Here is an 18,336-nt window from a genome sequence, read left to right as displayed (position 1 = left end):
AATAACTCTCTCGTACGATTTAGCCATGATTGCAGGAACAGAAAAAGTCAAAGGTAATTATAGGCGAAACACTGACCACTTCTTCTGCTATTGCCAGAGCAGACAGCGACAGAATTCGTGGGGAAATACGATCAAAATGTTACTAGGAATGCTTTTGAACGTTGTTCATCGTAAGGTGTACAAACACGTATATAGAGAATACTTCATGGAAAGTGCTGGCGTACGATATTTACGCACTAGTTGTTGACGTATCAGTAATCGAAAGAGTGAGCGCAGCGAACGAGTAAGATTTCTGATACAAAAACAACGAGTGCGTAAATACCATACAAAGCACTTTCCATGTGGTATTGTGTTTATTATATACATACTGAGACATTCATCATTTTGGCGCCCTTTTTATTTTAAATCTTTCAAAAATGTTAAAATTTGCCGCTACACACTTACCGCAAAATGACAACGAAAACGAAGTATCAGCTTTTTAGTAAAAACGTTTGTTAAAAACATAAATGACGGTGAGGATATGAAGTAATCCAAGAACTATAAGCAACCTTAACTGTTTGTTCTCAATGCAGAATAAAAAATGAGTGAATTTAAGTAAACAGGGCGGTTTCAATATAAGCTTAAGCTTAAATGAAAGGCAAAGTAGCTCCGACAAAAAGCACAACAAAAGCTTACATCTCGTTCTGTTTATCCCTTTCCGCTGTTGTTTCGCCGGCTCTCTACCGTTTTCTTTATCGACAGTGAAACAAACGAAACTATTCCACTCCATTTCCAAAATGTTTTTCTCTTTTTTAGCGAGAAAAACTCTTTGAGTAAAACTTTTCTCGTTGAATGTGTGCGAAGCTGCGCTGCAAGCTGCAATAAAAGCAGGGCTGTGCTCTAGCAGAGCCCGGTGGCCCCTGGCACCTAACTTTTGCCCTCGGGCGACTAGAAAATCTCAAATTTTTCATGCAAATCATATGCTGGGCACCCTAGATTATAATGTTTCAGAGCACTGGGCTCCCTTCAATTTTCCTTAGAGCACAGCCGTGAAAAGGCGGGAATTTTGACGCGAAACTCACACACCTCTGTGGCTTCTGATTGGACGTATCATTTTTCTCACACGTGAAAAAACATCGTTCGCGATTCTGAATGGACGTATCATTTTTTTCACGTGTGTAAACCATCGTTCGCTCCTCTGATTGGCTAGAACTAATTTGCGTACGAAAATTTACGACATAGCTTTTTGGTGAGTATTTCTCAGTATGTATATAATAAAACACTATCTTCAAACTGAGGGCAAATAACACCGCTTCTGTTGATTGAAGAAAGATTCCTTACGTAATGGGTATATTCTTCTATCATACCGTTTGATTTCTGCGTTTCTTTCTCGCACTTTGTCTCCTCTTGTTTTAATTTCGTTGAGCTGTTAAAAAACAAACACATAACGGGTTGATTGATTGGTTGATTGACCTGGCAAGCATTTCTCAAAACTCTCAAAACCATTTCAGTCCCGTGAAAAACTATTTTAAGCGCACAAAGTTCATTAGCAGAAATGTGATTTTTAAAAATTTCACATGTAAAAATTTGAAAAGTTTGCAAGATCACGAAGTATGTTGGCCTAATTTTCAATACGACTGTCAACAGCGAAAAGAATCCTCAGTTTGTGCGAGATAAGTGTTTCTAGAGAAATGCTGAAAATAGCGTTTCTGAGCTTTTAGCTTGGCAAATTTTCTGGGAGGCTTGCCCCCTTACCATTTATCGCCTCAGGTCAGCAATAGCAGGTCTTGCCTTGTCTACGCCATACGTCTGGCTACGACATTGTTGATTGACTGTTTGACTGATAGACTTGATGGTATTTGTTTATTTTTTTTTTATGTTTCCACCAAAACAAATTAAGCTGATCGCAATGCGATAACCAAAAGACAAAACCTGTAATTAAAAGCAAATCAAACAATGCCTTCAATCATGGACAAAAGTCTTGTGGCAGTTGTACAGTTCTAGCGCTTTTCAACACGCACTAAATATACATTCGAGCTCAACTAACAATGCACCTCCCAACCCCTCCCCCTTCCACCCCATGGACAGTGTTGAAACCGTCAAGTCACAATTTCTTTGGTCTTTCAACATTCTATTGGGTGGGGCCGAAGGGGGAGGGGTTCACCATTTTAAAAAAGGGCAGTACTGTTTTTCCGAACGTTACTTGGGTATTTACTTAGAACTGCTGATGTGCTTTTACTCTCCCAAGGGCTTTTCTCCAGGATTGTAGTTATCCATTCATAATCAAATAGATCAAGAACGTTGAACATTAAATACGCAGAACGTTTACACTAACCACTTTACGGTTCTCATCATCGGAAGCCTCTTTTTGACTAACAACGTCTCCTTTTTCCGTTTGGAGTTCTTCAAGTTTTTCCTAGATAAAAAAAAATCAGTCAACACTGAATCCTTTGGGCACTACAAATATTAATCCGTACTATTTGCGGAACAACTCATTAGCAAGGTATCTTCAGTGGCTTTGAAACAAGTGCTAGCAAGAATTGTTCCGTGTAACATGACAAGTTCAGTGGGAGCGTTTTCAAATTTTCGTTACCAGACAGTTTCACCAAGAAAATAGTCCACCCTCTATTGCTAAAATAGTCGCAGCGCTGCTGCAATGTAATACTTCTGGTATAAACTTGTAGTTTCGTTGAGCTAAGCTGACCACATCAGTTGGAATAGCATTTCTCGAATCAAGTTTCGACTGTTGTTACACGCGCCAATACTTGCTAACACTTTTTTACAACGCCATTGCTTAGGAGTTTCCGCTTGACATTTTCGTATGCAACAAGGTCTAAACTGATAAACCAAAAAGATAGTACATACCGCGATAGGACCAAGCTCCGCTTCTGCTTCCTGTGCGAGGCAAAAAGAAAAGTACAATTTGTTTTAGAATGGGACTTGTATTGAGACTATGGCATAAGATAGATTTTCAATTTGGAAAACCTAGATTAGTTGATATAACATGCTTGTATGTAAGCATTTGAGCCTAAGAGGTAGTAAGAAAAGGGCCAAGCCCTCGATCTTTTGAAAGATTACTTAATAAACCAACAATTCCAAATTCCAATTAGATCTAAAACCTGTCTCCATCATTTGCGGCACTTAAAGCCTACAGCATCACAAATTCATTGGTTGAAGAACTGACAGTCAAGTGTTTCCCGCTTTTAGTAACGTTTGCTTTCTTGTATGTTTGTTTTGTTTTACGAGGCAAAATTTCTAATCTTGTACCCCCATCTTCTAACTATGAAGACTACAATACGTTAGCACAAGATAACATGATCAGAGGAGACTTTGCTTTGCTAGTATAAAGCTAATGGGGAACTGATGACAACCAGGAATTGAGTGATAAACGTTGCAGGAAAGTGCACTAAGTAAATTTGTATTGTTCACTATCGTGGGTTTATTTACTGAATAAAAGCTCCGGGCAGAAGTAAACAAAAATCTCGCGTGACGATCTATTTCAACTAATTCAGTAGTACTGTACGCCGTAGACTAAACCAAATTAAAGCTACAAAAACTTTAACACTCCTACTCACCTTAATCTCTCTTGTGAAAGCACTGTTATTTGCGGTTAGTTCAGCTTTCTGCTGTTCCAAACGCGTTCTTGTCTGGAGCTGCGCTGTCAAACGTAGCTAAGTAGAAACAAAAATTTACGTAGTTGCGCTCAGAGGTAGTGTGCGATGTTTGGTAGTAGAAAACTTTAGAATCTAAGACAAAGACGACAACGAGAACATTATTTCCTTTATACTTAATAGTGTGAGTGCGTAAACCAGCGTCATTTTGACGTGAAAACGTGATAACCGGTGTCATTCTGCTACAGGTTTTAGAGCAAATGTCCAGGTAACGGAAAAAAGTTACCAAATGTCAGAAGTATTATCATTTTGCGATCGGGAGAGTGCTTAACCTCTATCAATAAAAATAACCGTGTTAACTTTTGATTCAAATCTCGTCTTCGAATCTAATCTCTCTAGTAGCCATTCCCGAACACCCACGGGTAGGAATTTGGGATAGAATTGACCGTTTTGAGGTTGCACTTAAAACTTGGTTGTTGGTCTCTTGAATTAGTGCATTATGGGACTGTTTTGGGGAACAAATTTAAACCTCATAATAGCCAATAGTAGAAGCCATAGACCCTCAAGACAATCCCGTAATACAATTCGACACATACACCACAGACTCAGTCTGAGGCGCAACCTCAAAATGATCAACATTTATGGGCAAAACCATTGCAGCCAAAACAAAAAAGAACTAAGAGGTTCCTAACCCTGACCCTGACGATGAAACAGCTGATTCTTTTACCTAAAAACATGAACTGTAAAACCGCACAAGGAAAGTTGCACACCCACTTGGCCGGGTACATCTATGCATATGGTTCCAACAATTATATCAAAAAAAAAAATCCCGCGTTCTCACCCACTTTCCCTTCTTACATTTAAAACAAGTCACTTAAAATTTTTAACCACAGTATTTATTTTCACTCAATGAAAATATTGAATTTGAAGTTAACAATAAAAATGATAGTAAATTGCGCTCGTTACAAAATTGTAGCATGCGAATTGCCAATGAAATCTACTGTTGTATTCTCTTGAAGTTTTCAATTCATCCACTTGGAAAGTGACAAAAACAGAAATCAATGTCTGAACTCAGCAGCTCATTCTTAAAACACCAACAGGCTAAAAAGGCCATCAAACAATAATTTTCAAAGAAAAAAAACATCGTGGCGAGAGGTTTTGTATAAAGCTGTTTTTTTATTAGCCGTCTACTCAAGTTAAAGCGATAACCTATTCTGTCTTAGGATTGCACTAAAGTGTTTGGCTAGAACCTCCAAACCAATAACAGTCGTTCTGACAATGATCGCAGATCTCACGCTATCAAAGATCTTAAGAGACTGATGCGTGCAGAGTCGGAGTAATTAATACTCTTCCTTAAAACAGAGATCGCTTCGCGCGGATCGACAAAGGCGACCTATTTTGAAATAACATGAAAGATTTTTTTATGATGTAAACCCGGACGACATTTAACTCTTTTCCTCCCAAAGGGAAAGATGGAGTCCTGAAAAGTGCTTCTAACTTTTGAGTCGGTGGTCAAAATGCTGAAGTGTGACCATTCAAATTGAATCTCTTTGCGAGCACTTTCATCTGGTTCCATTAATTTATCAGCATTTACAAAATGAGATTTGGAAATTTTGTCGCATTTTGACTTTGGTGACTTTTGGGATTGAAAGGATTAAGAAGCTAAAAAGAATAAAGTTGTCTGATTGTGTCTTTGACTGCTTGTCTCACTTCTTTGATCTTCCAGCAATAAAGAATCGGATTCAGAGACGAACTCAAGAAAACTAAAGTCACTGTTGATTCCTTAACAACGTAAGCGAATGAAGATGATTTCTTATCAGCAATCAGAGCATCTGCAATAACATAAGGCAGATAACAGATGACTAAAGTCAACTGCACCCATACTGCACTGGACACTGCTTTTTTGAACCGCGCGATATTCAGCGTACCCGTCTGGTTTGGGCGGTCGTGAGGAACATGACTTTGCACGTGATTTTGATGATGGCGAAGATCGAGGAAAATCTTTGAGTAGGATGCAACCGAGGTAAAAAGACACAAAGATATGCCTATATACCCATACCACAAAGTAATACGATGATTCCAAAAGAACATTGCGGTACCAACAATGGCGACAACCCAGAGTAAGGTCGCAGTTACACAAGTACGCCGCCATGTGACAAAGTGTCTGTACCTTGGACCCAATAACAGAGCGAGAAGCCTGTCTACGCTGATAGCAGTTACTGTTAATAAAGACACTGAAGCCAAGATATATCCTACGAGGAAGCTTGCCATAGATGTGTAGCGACAACTGGTCCAGCGTTCGTTCAACACGAATGTCAAATTAACAACGAAGAGGGGTTCTGCAATAAGGCCGGCGAGGAGATCGGTTGTTGCTAGACAGCGAAACAGGAGTTTGATGGGCGGATAAAGTGATGACTCCTTCTGGAGGGCAATAAGAATCAGAGTATTTCCCAAAATTGTGGTGATGGATAGAACAATGTTCAGCGTTATAAGGAAAATTAACTCGACCAGGACGCCAGTTAATTCTGCCGGAGAACAAAATAAATGTACAAAGGAACTCGACTTAGGTCCGTCTGCAGTAATATTCACCGTGGTTGTCATTTTACTGCAGAAAACACGTTTAGATGGACGTAACAACCAAACCTCTCCTGAGATTTACCGGTCAACTCGTGCACAACAGCATGTACTTTGTGGTATTCATAACAAGCCTCCGTGTAAGCAGGAAGTTGAAGATGCAGGTGTTTTGTCAATGCAGCTCCCCCACGACCCTAACTTTAGCTTAAGTTTGTTGAATGATAATAAGCTAAACACACGGCAGCTTAACTCCATGCGTGCTGTATGCCGTGGACATGTCTATGCGATATCACATTATTTGCAAATTCATGTCTTCCAGATAGGTCTCTTTTTGTCAGAACACGCCAATGTCATTTTAAAGAAGCAATATATGTCATAATTTATGATCACGAATTGAACGGAAACGCTTTAAGAATTCATCTTCTCATTACAAGAACATCTTAATATTAACAGGCGGGTTTTAGTTTAGTAAACTACAATTTTATTTCACTTGATAATTTAACATCTAGTCAAGTGATATAATCCTAAATTGATGGGGCCAATTCACAAACTACTTCGCTAAAGGCAAGACAATTTACCTTATCATGCCATTAATTATTAACAATAAGTGAGTCGAGTCATCGCCTCTGTTGATTAAATGATAATGAAGTGAAGCTACACCTAAAATAGCTGAAGGACAGCGCACGGTGCGTTTCTGGCGTTTATTGCCATTCGTGTTTCACTACGAAATTTGAATTACATGCCGGGAAATAGGTCGCCAATTTTCGAAACGTTGACCTTAATTATTTACAACGTCCAACCAGCATAATCTACATTAGTTGCTCTTTATTGTTATCTTTGAAATGACAGAGAGCCCCCTGATAGAAAACAACCTAGTATCTACTCTAGAAAAAATATAAATCGACGTTTTCAAAATTGCCGATAACCTTCCTTTCTAAGTGTACATGAACAAACTGAAATGATAAATTTCATGTACTTGTAGAGAATGCTAAATTTATAGTAGCCATCACAACTTGTACAAAATGCACTTCATTCGTGTTTCCTGTGTCCAGTCAATTGCTCTGGTTCAAGTGGCTTTTTTTCCACCGTAATTATCAACTGCTGTTATCTTCCCAGATCTTAGAAATACAAGACAGCTATGTCGGACCTTATCTATGCTATTATCGTGCAAATTCTCATGTACCAAGACCTCAACAACAACGAATCTTGGCAGTCTGGCACACGAATATAACTGAAAATTTTGCCGTTCTCTCTCTATATAGATTAAGATTTCAGCGGAAGAAAGTAGACAATATACTCAAAGGCGTTTCTCTTTATATTAAAATCTTTCCTAAATTACTGATAATAGTGTTAATATATTTTATATTCTGAATGATAGTTTCATCGCAGTTAATTAGAAGTTTTGACCCGAAAAAGCAAATTTCGGATGTAGTCTTTGCCACTGTGTTAAATTAAAATTCTAAGAAATTCATGCACCGCACTATTAAAGAAATGTGAATGACAAATGGAGAGTCTCAGAATGGTATTGCCCAAACATGTGATTCGAAAGAGACCAAACGTTTAGAACGATATCACAATTCGACGATGGGGTGTTTCGTGTCGTTAACGAAGTTTTAATAAATTCATTTTTTAAACACGCCCGAGTTTCAACAGAGATGCTTTACCAGAGATCCGACAGAAAAGTATTAACACGTACGACACCGTTAGGTTAATTTCATATCAATTATTGCTCGTTTACTGTCGGACTGTACATTCACACTCCAATATTATTTTGGCTGCAAACGTTACCTAAAATAAAAAGGATAAAAAATATAATTCCCAGTAGTGATGATCTGTCATCATCTGTCGAGTGCCAATCAATGGTTACTATGACAACGCAAAAAAAAAGAGCATATGAGAAATGAAGAAATGAGCCAACCTTCTGTGACTTCAGTTCATGTACAGTCGTCCCCAGGTCACTGAGCAGCCTTTGGAGTTGACTCAGCTGAGTTCGCTTCCTGTCAATATTGTTATTTAGGGTGTCTCTGCAATGAGAACAAATCAAAAGCACTCAAAATTTTGTAGCCTATAAAGGCAGACTATTTACCAAAAAGTTCCAAATCGCATCTGACCTAACCCACCCCCTATCCCCTCCGTTTCACTGCCCAGTTGAAAGAGCGACAGCTAAGCGTGAGGGACCACAAACCAGGGTAACAAAAAATCTCAGTGATAGACCGTGCTGGGTAAGAACCCAAAGAAACCCACACTGCTGTTCGAAAAAGACGAGGGGACGTAGACAACGAACGGCAGTGTGGCAGGTCTATGTTTCCTCGGGGGAAGGGACTGTAATAAATACCTAAAAGGGGACTGAGTGTCCTATTGTTTTGTCACTTGCCCTTGTGGAAATCTTGAAATAAATAAGTGAATTAATTTATTATGCACTCACAACCAGCCTATTTTTCTTATCGTTTCAACCTCACCTCAAATAGTTCACATGCCTCAAAAATATATGTTACATTCTAAACCACCCACGTAAAAGTTGATTACCAATAGACAGTGCTGATTTGAATGCTCCCAACATGAAAAGGGGTGTTATCAGGATGCCTGAGATTTTAAATGCATTTTTTGTATGAAAAAATGATTGCAATCAACTACTTGTACGTTAACCTAAAGACAAACTTATGTTCGATTGTTGACGGTTTACGTCAGACTTACGATCGATCTTGTCTCTCCGAGATGTCGTTGGAAACTGACTGCATGGTACGACCAGAAGCTTTAAAAAGAAAAAAAAAGGCGCTTCGATATCTTTACAATAAACCGCACTAGCAGGTACATGATGACAAAGGACACACAACCTAAAAAATAAACAATGTGAAAAATATTCTGGTATATATTGTAAGTGCTCTACTTAGCCTCACAACTTCACCAGTAAAAGGAATTACTGATTATGCCTCTGGAAATTGACTTTAACTTTTACAGCAGCTGTAAGGTCTTTATGACTCCATATAATGTACATAAATCTTCCCAAGCCTAAACGCAGAGCTCCTTCTCTATGCTAAGCACTAAAATTAGCCCTTGAGAACGCTAGATAACCACAATCGATCACTCTGATGTTTTACAGCGCGTTTATCCAAGGCCCTTTGATGTAATTCATCAAAGTTTTCAACGGCTCACCGACTCTTGAAGTTCGGACTGCCAAGCCTAAACGCGGAGCTCCCTCTAAATGCTAAGCACTAAAATTAGCCCTGGAGAACGCTAGATACCCACAATCCATCATTCTGATGCTTAATAACGCGTTTACCCAAGGCCCTTTGGGATCACTATACGTTTCTGGGAAACTGCCCACCTACCCCTCCCCTAAGCGAACATTTTGTTCTACGTGAGAAGTAAGTGGTAATGTTGGTTTAGGGGAGGGGTAGGTGGGCATGCTCACCGACTCCATGAAGTTTGGACTGCAATAGGGATATATTCCTGTCCATGTCCTTGAGCTCTGACTTGTATTTGTCCAACATGCGGATGTCAGGTTCCAATTGTCGAGCACTCTGCTCCTCGCTTTCGGCGATACTCTGAACATCTTCACGCTAAAGCCAAGCAAATGCAGTATATAAGTGAAACAAATACCGCAAAATTCCGAAAATAAGCTCCAGGGCTTATATGTTTCAAAGGCCCTCTTTGAGGGGCTTATTTGGGAGGGGCTTATATTCGGAAGGCCTTATCTACGGAGGGAAATTTGCGTTTCAAAATCGATTGGGCTAGCCTTATAGTTGGAAGGAAATTTACTGTTTTGGCTTTGTTTTAGTTTGTATTCGAGGGCAATTTCCAAGTACAAGCCCCCGAGGGGGCTTATATTCGAAGGGGCGATGTAACGGAGAGTTTTTTGCGTTACGAGTTTGTGGGGCTTATATTTGGAGGGGCTTATACAAGGAGGGGCTTATTTTCCGAATTTTACGGTAACATAGACAAGACAAGACTTTGCGAAAGGATCTATCATGATTATTAGCATGGAAGCGATACTAAACGGCTCTTAGCAGGGATGGGACAGTAGTAAAGGAACTCGCCTCCCACCAATGTGTTTCGCATTTGAGCCCCGGAGTCGACACCTCATATGTGGGTTGTGTTTGCTGTCCGTTCCCTTCTGTGTTCACTCTCTTCTGTGCTCCAGGTACTCCAGTTTTAGAAACCAACACTTCCAAATTCCGATTCCATCTAGAAAGTGTCTCCAGTTAGTTGGAGACAATTAGCGGGCCATAGGTTTATCAGTTATCGGAACTGTCAGTGGTCGTCCTCTCTTAATAACGTTGGTTTGGTTTGGTTTGGTTTTGGTCCCAAGTTACGGCAACATGTCTAGGAGTTCCTCCGAGTCAGTTATCCTGAAGGTGTCAGTTTGACAAGGGTGTAGTACTTAAAGCGAGTTTCCACAAATCTCAGAGTCGCAGAGATGTTTATACCTTTTTACACTTCGTTCTACATTTACAACAAATGGAATGACTGATGGCATGACGCACCTCAGTGATCTCCTCCTCGATCCTTCGCACCTCGTTATCCATTTCTTCCAGTTTGGACCTGATATCAGGAATGTGGTTGCTTTCCAAGGACTCAAGCTAGGAGAAAAAAATTGATGTATTCACACCATGTACCAGCTTATCAGCCAATGGAAAAACATTTTGGCCACCAATATGACAAGGAAAGTTGCTAATTTGGCGACATGTTGTAAGAAGTCATGTACCAAGCCGTAGTGTTTTTATCAGTTGTGTCTATGGTCTTTCTACGGCTAAAGTGAGATGAACATTCGCATGAAATATAATTTATGCTCCATTTTCGTTATCATTCGTCTTTTCTACCCTGGTTGTTTTGCATTAAAGCCTTGAGATGTCGAATTCCACTGCGATTGTTGCACTGAGAGAGAGATTGTTGGGCAGCCATTTTCATCATTTCACGCCCCTCACGTAATATTGTACTTGTAATAGTGTCCTTGACTTTTTCTGGCCACCAATAATTTATGTCTGGCGACCACTTGATAACAAAAACAAAAGCAATTTCAATACTTACAGCTTCTTTAGCGGGTGCCAGTTCAAGAATGCGATCATAGCGGTTTTGTTCTTCAACGAGACTTCTTTCATTTGCCACTCGTTTATCTGGAAGGGTTTGAATTTTTCTCCTCAACTAAAAAAGAAAAATAATAGAAGTCAGTTATGGAAGATAATGAAAAGTATCTGTGGTAGGGATAGGTTAGTAGTCCCTACACATTACCTTCAGTTACGGCTCTTGCGAAAAAGAAAAACCCAACGCCATCACACTGTAAGTCTTACCTCATCAACGAGAGCAGCAATCTGTCTGTTGCTTTCAAATGTTCGGTGACACAGAGGACAGCCGCTGCTGTGAACATCTTCACTTTCCAGTTTGGACACATACTTGGAGTAGATTTTCTCCAAGGAGCCAATGATACCTCGTTCACTAGAATCAAAGAAAGTGTTTCAGCGCGAGTTACGTTACGAGTTACGCGTCTATAGAGCGTTTTCAATCACGTGGCCAGCATCTAAGCAAACTAATTAGAACAAAAGAAAGCGTTTACATAAAAAAAAGAGTTTAACTCCCACAGGATTGGTTTGGAACACTAACATGGCCGCAGTTTCATTGTTTTGTAACACCAATTGAAAATGGCCTCCGTGATGTCAAGTAAAAACGCTCTATAAGCGGATCACAGCCAAAGTTTTAGTTGCTGTTGTTGTTCTCTCATTTTTCTAGGGTTTATCTTCGCTTTTTTGTTGAGACTTCGCAGAACTTGATGACTTTCTTTCTTACACACTGCGACAATACTTGAGATGAGGTTGTCTGCTAGTAAGCTCTGGGAGGGCAAGGTAGGGCTCCTCTCACCAGGGAGCTTGTCTAAAAGCTCGATGTGGAGAAGCAGAAACCCTTTTCGATCGGCAGTGTTTTGGCCAAGCAAAACGAAATGTTCCCACTTAGGCAAAATCAGAAAATAAAACCGGCTAAAGCATATATTTGTTACAAAAGCACAAAATGGCTAACGCCCTTTTCGCCGCTTTTGAAAATAAAAAAGGTTTCGGGGATCTCACTATATTCACTTACTCCTGCAAACTAGTAATGTTTTCACGGATACTTTCTCTCGTGGTGTTGTAGTCATTTTCCCCACATGCTTCAGAGATTTGTCTTCTATGCTGTTGTGCTTCATTCTCTTTGTCTTTTAAGTTCTCTCTGTTGAAAAAAAAGGCACAGAAGGCTTGTGAGATCTAACTTATTCAAGCAAGAGGGACAAGTGTAGCAGAGCACCACTTGCCTCGATCTCGCTAATTTGAGACCATACCCCGAAGTCGACCTCTTGTTGTTAGTGGTTCCTACCTTGAGAGGAGAGACTTTTCACCTGGTACCCTGGTTTAAGCCTTTTTCAAACGATAAACACTTCCCACTTCCAAACGAATCCTTAAAAGCTCTTAGGTGTTCCCTAAGTGTTATGTTAAGCAAGTTACAAGAACATTTTCATCGTGACTTTTACGTCAAGCCAGTCGATCCTGACGAGCAGCTATTGTTGAAAAAAAGTTATTGACTATACCAAAATTATCTAAAGAGCAAATAAAATAGAAATAAAGATATAAAAGTACTCTCACTCAATCATCCGCTTTCTTGTCTGCTTCGAAGACAACTGTTGTTTCAGTTTCTGCAGATTGTTTCTAGTTTCCTTCAGTTCTCTTTCCTTCGCTCGTAGAAGCTCTTGTAATCTTGTGTAGAGGTTCTCTGAGGTGCCTCTTGTCCCCAGCATGGATTTTAGATCCTCCTCGTGGCGGTCCATACTAGAGACAAAGAGCAGAAGCACTTTGCTTTCAATATGTGGTTATGTGCAGTTAACTGCCAATGAGTAACACTTTTGAAGACACAGGAGCTGAGTGCTACGTGAAAAATAGGGAAATATTTTTTAAAAAAACCTTCAAACTTGAGAAAGTCATAAAGAAAGTAACAAAGTAAGTTCTTATCGTATTTGGCCAATTTAGGACTTAATAAGACTGCCTCGTCGGTATTTTGGCAACAGCTTGAAGTAGTGCTATTATTCGTTGCAGTTCAGTTGTGCCCTAAGTTTTCATTTTATTTTCCTTTGTTTCAAATGCATTATAATACATTACATACCTAAAGACAATAAAAAATAAAACTAAAAAGAACGATAAATAAGAACTACAAAATATACATCAATCGTTCCACACATTCCTACATTTTTTGGATTGCATCTTCTTTTGTGCTCTTTTCTTTAGACAACATGTCCAGTTTAGCTTGTGTTGTGGACTGCATGTGCATCGCTTGCTGCTCTTCTCTCAGTTGCCGTAGCTCATTGTCAAGATTACGCTTGTCGGATTGCAGCCTGTCGATCTCTTTTCCTAATTCATTAACATTGCCACTCTCTTGAGCTGCATTAAGTTCCCTCTCCTGGATGAAGAAACAAATCAACCGCTATGAAGCAATTTACTCCTACTGTCTGGTTATTTTTTCACCCCCTGGAGTCATCTCTTTTTAATGCTCCTAATGAAGAAGGGACGAAATATAATTGAACGTGTAGAGACACATTCATACCATCTATATGTACCATATTGTCAACATTATCGCATGTACCATGTGTTCTATATTAAAACACATTTGTTCTGTTGTTGTATGAAACATGCAGTTAGTAGAGATTAACAGAGGCTTAAATAACCGCTTTGGGCTAATTAGACGAGTAGCACGTTCTACAGGTTGCAGGCTAAGAAGAGAAAAACCCAGGATGCAAGTTTCAAGTTTGCGGATTGAGAAACGTGACTTGGTAAACAATACTTCAAAACAACTTCTTCCCTTTGGTTATCGTGGTTCTCCTGCCTCATTCACGAGATTTCTCCTTGTAGCTATTTTTCCGACTACTTCAAATATGCTTTGAAACACAGAAAAATAATTACCGGGCATATTATATAAACAAAATTTTAAACTTAATGCACGGCAACAGTAGGAAATTTGTTCTTGAGGTGTACCCACCGCCCTCTGCAGTTCTTCTTCCAATGACTTGAGCCTGTTTGCTGAGGCATCAACATTGCTCAAATCTTGGCCAATCTGTCTTAGTTTCTGCTGGTTTTCTCGCTAGAAAAGCAAGAGAACAAATTTTAACGCACAAGTGTTATCAGCAAAACACTGGATTTAAGCGAAAAATCTGAAGCCTCGCAAGTTTACGAGTGTTTTCTGAATTAAAAAACACAAGGCTCAGCAGAGCGTTTAAACGTCATAAAACGTGAACTACATGTATAACTTCACTGAACGGCTACAAAACAGTTTTTAGGGTTATACTTGTTATTTTTGTATCATTTTTGTTCCAGAAAATCGGCACTAAAATCTCAGCCGTTTTTACTAAACTAGGACATTCATTAACTATTAATTTCCTTTGAACTTTTTTAAAGAAAGCTTTAATGTGTTTTTGAATATACGTACAAGTCCTCTGAGTCTAAGTACACGAACCCAAGATTTTTGTTGAAAAAAGACGGAAAAATGCGGAAAACTTTTCGTCGTAGGAGCCTTTTAACAAAAGATATATCTAAGTACCATCATTTTGTTCTTGAGTCTAATGGTTTCCTCGCACTGTGCTTGACTCTTCTTCATATCATCGATTTTTCTCTGCACTTTGTTGATATTTTCATCGAAAATTTGCTGTCAAAAAAATAATTAAGACACTCATTGCAAAATTACTTCTTAAATGCAAATGGTCACGAACATACCAACAAGCCAAGACATCAATCATAGTACTGTCAAGCTTTGAGCTTTAGTTGTTGATCAAACTTGCACGAAGTTTACAGACTACACCAATCACTGTTTTGGCTTATGATAATTCTCACCCTTTTGCGCTTTGTGTCATCGATGACATTTTGATATTTCTTCTTCATTTCTTCCATAAATCGGTCAACCCTCTCCTCCGAGAAAGGACCTCTTTCAAAACCTAAAGAAAGAATTATTCAGATCATTAAATGTCCTGAGTACATTTCTAAACAATGCATACAACGTCCAGAAGACAATTAACGGTTACTCTCATATTCTGTATCAGGGTTATCCAGAAATAAATGATAAATTAAATAAATTTGGCACAGATGGAATGATAATGGTGTGAAGAACGCTTTAACCGCAGGTTCTCCAGAAAATTTAAGGAGGACACATAGGTGCCCCTCATGCTGCGCTCCCATGTGGAGAAGGGAGATTGCCACCCTTACATAGGGTAATTTCAGAGAGGAATTTTTAGAGATCTTGAAACGTGTACTGTAGTGCAGTTTTAGCAACGGTGTTTTTCAGGTCACCGTAACAACTGGAGCTTCAAGAACGAGGAACATGCCCCAACCTCTACATTGCTAAGGGACTACAAGCACCAGACCATAATTGTAACACGTGTCATGTATACTAGAAGAAAAGGAAAATATCAAAAGCGTACAGGGTGCAAAAAAAGGAATTTTAAGCTCAGAAGTAAGGCGTCCCACAAAATTACTTCTGCATTCCATACAAGCCATTGTTGAGAAACAGAGAATTGACCATTCAAACCTTTCACGTCAAACTCATTTGCGAGATCTGTAACAGCCTTGTCTCTGTCATTAAGGTTCTGCTTGTGTCTCTGTATGGAAGAAACAAGAAAGTACAAGGTATCAAAGTTAAAATAGACATTTATAAACTATTTCATCACTAGGTGACCAAGTGGTAAAAAGAAAACTAAACCAAGACAAGTAAACAGGATAAAGAGGACAAAATGTTCATAGGTATTACACCAGGGAAGACTAGTGGAGGCCTTGAAAACATCTATTCAAAAGCATTCTCTCGTTTTTACTTTTCAGGATGTTAGCAACTACTGTTCAAGCCTGTGTGTATGTTTAGCAAATGAAAGCTTGGTGCCCTAGTCAACCTTAATATTCTTACCTGAGCCTGTTGTTCAAGCTTTCCGCCTGCCATTAGTAGCTGATTCTGGTCAGCAGTCAACTTTTGTTGGGCTTTGTTTAATGTCTGAAGGTTTACTTCATTCTACAATGAAGATTACATTGTTTATGTATCACTGACGTCGCAACAAGCACTTGTTTCTACCTTCATAACCATTAAAAATCAGAGGCAAAACCCCTACACTTCATCCAAAATTAATTTTCGTCAATTCAAATAGAATTGAAGACAAACCCAAAACAGAAACAATTTAACCCACTGAGAGAAACTCAAAGCAATACATTATTGACAAGCATTGCGCTGCGAGAACTATGCTAAGTTGCAATCAAGCAGGGTTTACTGTCTGGTATAATGTTTTGTTTTGGAGAAACTCTTGTTGGTAAAAGTGTTCCTTGGGTTCTGATAGGCCAAACAACTTTCCTGAGAGCCACCAAACTCACTAAAGATGGGCTTTGAAAGTCTTTGAAAACAAAATGTAGCAGCTAACAGTGGCATGGAAAAGTCAAAGAGAGTGCTTACATTTCTTAAAGTGTTTTCCTTTTCCTGTACTCTTCTTTGAAAATCTGAAAAAATCTTGTGAAGTTCATCCACAGATCCTGGGTGCAGAAAGTGGCCAAGAAAAATGATATGAGACCTAAGTCAATATAGCTATTTATTACATAAAGACCAATGAAATACCAGGTGAGCTTTCGCCCGAAAACATGATTATCTTCACACGTGAAAATAACATGTTTTTTTCAGATGTGAAAATATCACTGTTGCTATGGCTACATAATAAAATGAAATGGTTTGGTATTTCATTGGTGTTTATATAATAAATAGAACATTACATGGCCACTACGAGATACAAAATTTCTCTTCTCGTGTTGAAAATTTTTGTTGAATATATTTTTCAACACTCTTATCTTTGTGCGGCCATGTAATATCCTCTATTTACACCAACATCTCCGTCTGGCATCTGTGTAAAACTCATTACCACTACCATCCCCCCCCTCCCCCCACCTTTTTTCCTTGATCACAGTCATTAAGTTTGAAAGAAAGACTAGACAGTAGAGAGATTCAAAACAGAAAAGAACAGAGTTCCACTGGTGCCATGATAATTCAGCACTGCAGTATTAACTATTGCAAATAAAATATTAACCACTGCTCACAAGTGGCAGTAAAATAGTGTTTCAGTTTGAGTCCTGAAACAGTTTTTTTGACTTTTTTTCTCAAACCACTCAAAACAAGCAAGGCAGATTGAAATGTAAATACCATTAAATAGATTGGTGATCTTGTCCCTGAGATCAGCCTCTACTTTGAAGAGCTGTCTTTTTTCTGTTGACAATGATTCTGGAAAAGAAACCAACGAAAATAACCAGATTTGGCATACATGTACCTTGGTTCTATCAAAGGATCTGATAACCTAAATAAGAAGCCATAAAAAGATTCACTCTGATCAATGGCTATTTTTTTATGACATACCAACTTTTTTCTCCAGTTTAATTACATCATCTGCAATACTGGCAAGTTCAGCCAGCTTTAACTGTAAAAAGACAAAATGAGAGAATACAATAAATCAATTTTGCACCAACCAGTAACTCAGCAGGCAGCCTGGTAGGGAGTCACAATTCTTATTTATTATTGCTGTATTGTATCCAGAATGTACTTGACAAATTTTGGGTCCCACTGCATGTAGGAATATCCTATAAGGGGAAAACCGCCTTTCAACAACCCTGGGAGAAGTTTCCATTGCACCACAATTTCCAGGAATTTTAGTTGGAATTCAAATGGAAAGGACCATTTTGATTTCATCTGACTCAAATATTTGGGACAACCTTTAGAGTGGTTGACTTTAACTGGTCAGAACAGTCAGTCCAAAAAATTAATTTCCCTTTTCATTTGACCAATTTGTTCTTTTCTCTACTACCCCCTTTGTTCTCCTGCTCATGACACAGCTGACATGTTACATGAATCTTGTTCTGAATACAACAAAGAGCAAGAATGTTTCTTGAAGTGTAAACACCCAACAGACTAAGGATAGACCAGGATAGCCCTACCTCTACTGGCTCAAGTTTTTCATTCAGTTCCCGTACTGTATCCTTTGTTGCCTCAACCTTTCCTTGGGTTTGTGTCAGTTCATCTGCTATCTGACAAAATTCCAAAACAAATTTCCAGTAAAATCAGGCATCATAAATTATTATTGAACTGCCACCATTTATTTAATACATGTACATTTGATGTATGAGTACATAAGTTATGCAACATTCTCAGGTTTATG

At 38.9% G+C, this 18,336-nt stretch overlaps 2 protein-coding genes across 2 annotated transcripts in view; both read right to left on the bottom strand.

The window, feature by feature from the left end:
* Positions 1 to 18,336, bottom strand: part of LOC140937050 (DNA repair protein RAD50-like) — a 47,054-nt gene that overhangs the window by 20,937 nt on the left and 7,781 nt on the right. The window contains exons 11-32 of the mRNA XM_073386580.1: positions 18,116 to 18,205; positions 17,541 to 17,601; positions 17,331 to 17,408; positions 16,596 to 16,672; positions 16,062 to 16,163; positions 15,693 to 15,762; positions 15,002 to 15,102; positions 14,712 to 14,816; positions 14,154 to 14,255; positions 13,366 to 13,577; positions 12,770 to 12,952; positions 12,234 to 12,359; positions 11,453 to 11,597; positions 11,193 to 11,306; positions 10,649 to 10,744; positions 9,577 to 9,724; positions 8,859 to 8,916; positions 8,083 to 8,188; positions 3,555 to 3,650; positions 2,845 to 2,874; positions 2,315 to 2,395; positions 1,347 to 1,405 (exon numbers count right to left, since the gene is read on the bottom strand). Coding sequence (XP_073242681.1) covers positions 1,347 to 1,405; positions 2,315 to 2,395; positions 2,845 to 2,874; positions 3,555 to 3,650; positions 8,083 to 8,188; positions 8,859 to 8,916; positions 9,577 to 9,724; positions 10,649 to 10,744; positions 11,193 to 11,306; positions 11,453 to 11,597; positions 12,234 to 12,359; positions 12,770 to 12,952; positions 13,366 to 13,577; positions 14,154 to 14,255; positions 14,712 to 14,816; positions 15,002 to 15,102; positions 15,693 to 15,762; positions 16,062 to 16,163; positions 16,596 to 16,672; positions 17,331 to 17,408; positions 17,541 to 17,601; positions 18,116 to 18,205 — 2,240 coding nt within the window. The remainder of the gene's footprint in view (positions 1 to 1,346; positions 1,406 to 2,314; positions 2,396 to 2,844; positions 2,875 to 3,554; positions 3,651 to 8,082; positions 8,189 to 8,858; positions 8,917 to 9,576; positions 9,725 to 10,648; positions 10,745 to 11,192; positions 11,307 to 11,452; positions 11,598 to 12,233; positions 12,360 to 12,769; positions 12,953 to 13,365; positions 13,578 to 14,153; positions 14,256 to 14,711; positions 14,817 to 15,001; positions 15,103 to 15,692; positions 15,763 to 16,061; positions 16,164 to 16,595; positions 16,673 to 17,330; positions 17,409 to 17,540; positions 17,602 to 18,115; positions 18,206 to 18,336) is intronic.
* Positions 4,896 to 6,363, bottom strand: LOC140937538 (adenosine receptor A3-like). The gene has a single exon (XM_073387100.1). It carries the CDS (start codon positions 6,189 to 6,191, stop codon positions 5,253 to 5,255), a length of 939 nt encoding a protein of 312 aa, XP_073243201.1. The 5' UTR covers positions 6,192 to 6,363; the 3' UTR covers positions 4,896 to 5,252.

The sequence above is a fragment of the Porites lutea genome, chromosome 5 (assembly GCF_958299795.1).
Source record: "Porites lutea chromosome 5, jaPorLute2.1, whole genome shotgun sequence".
NCBI lineage: Eukaryota > Metazoa > Cnidaria > Anthozoa > Scleractinia > Poritidae > Porites > Porites lutea.
The sequence above is the reverse complement of the archived record's forward strand: the minus strand, read 5'-3'. Positions and strand labels throughout refer to the sequence as shown.

Bases quoted from the DNA above. Each gene is read 5' to 3' on its own strand.
- LOC140937538 (XM_073387100.1), bottom strand. From the start codon at position 6,191: ATGACAACCACGGTGAATATTACTGCAGACGGACCTAAGTCGAGTTCC.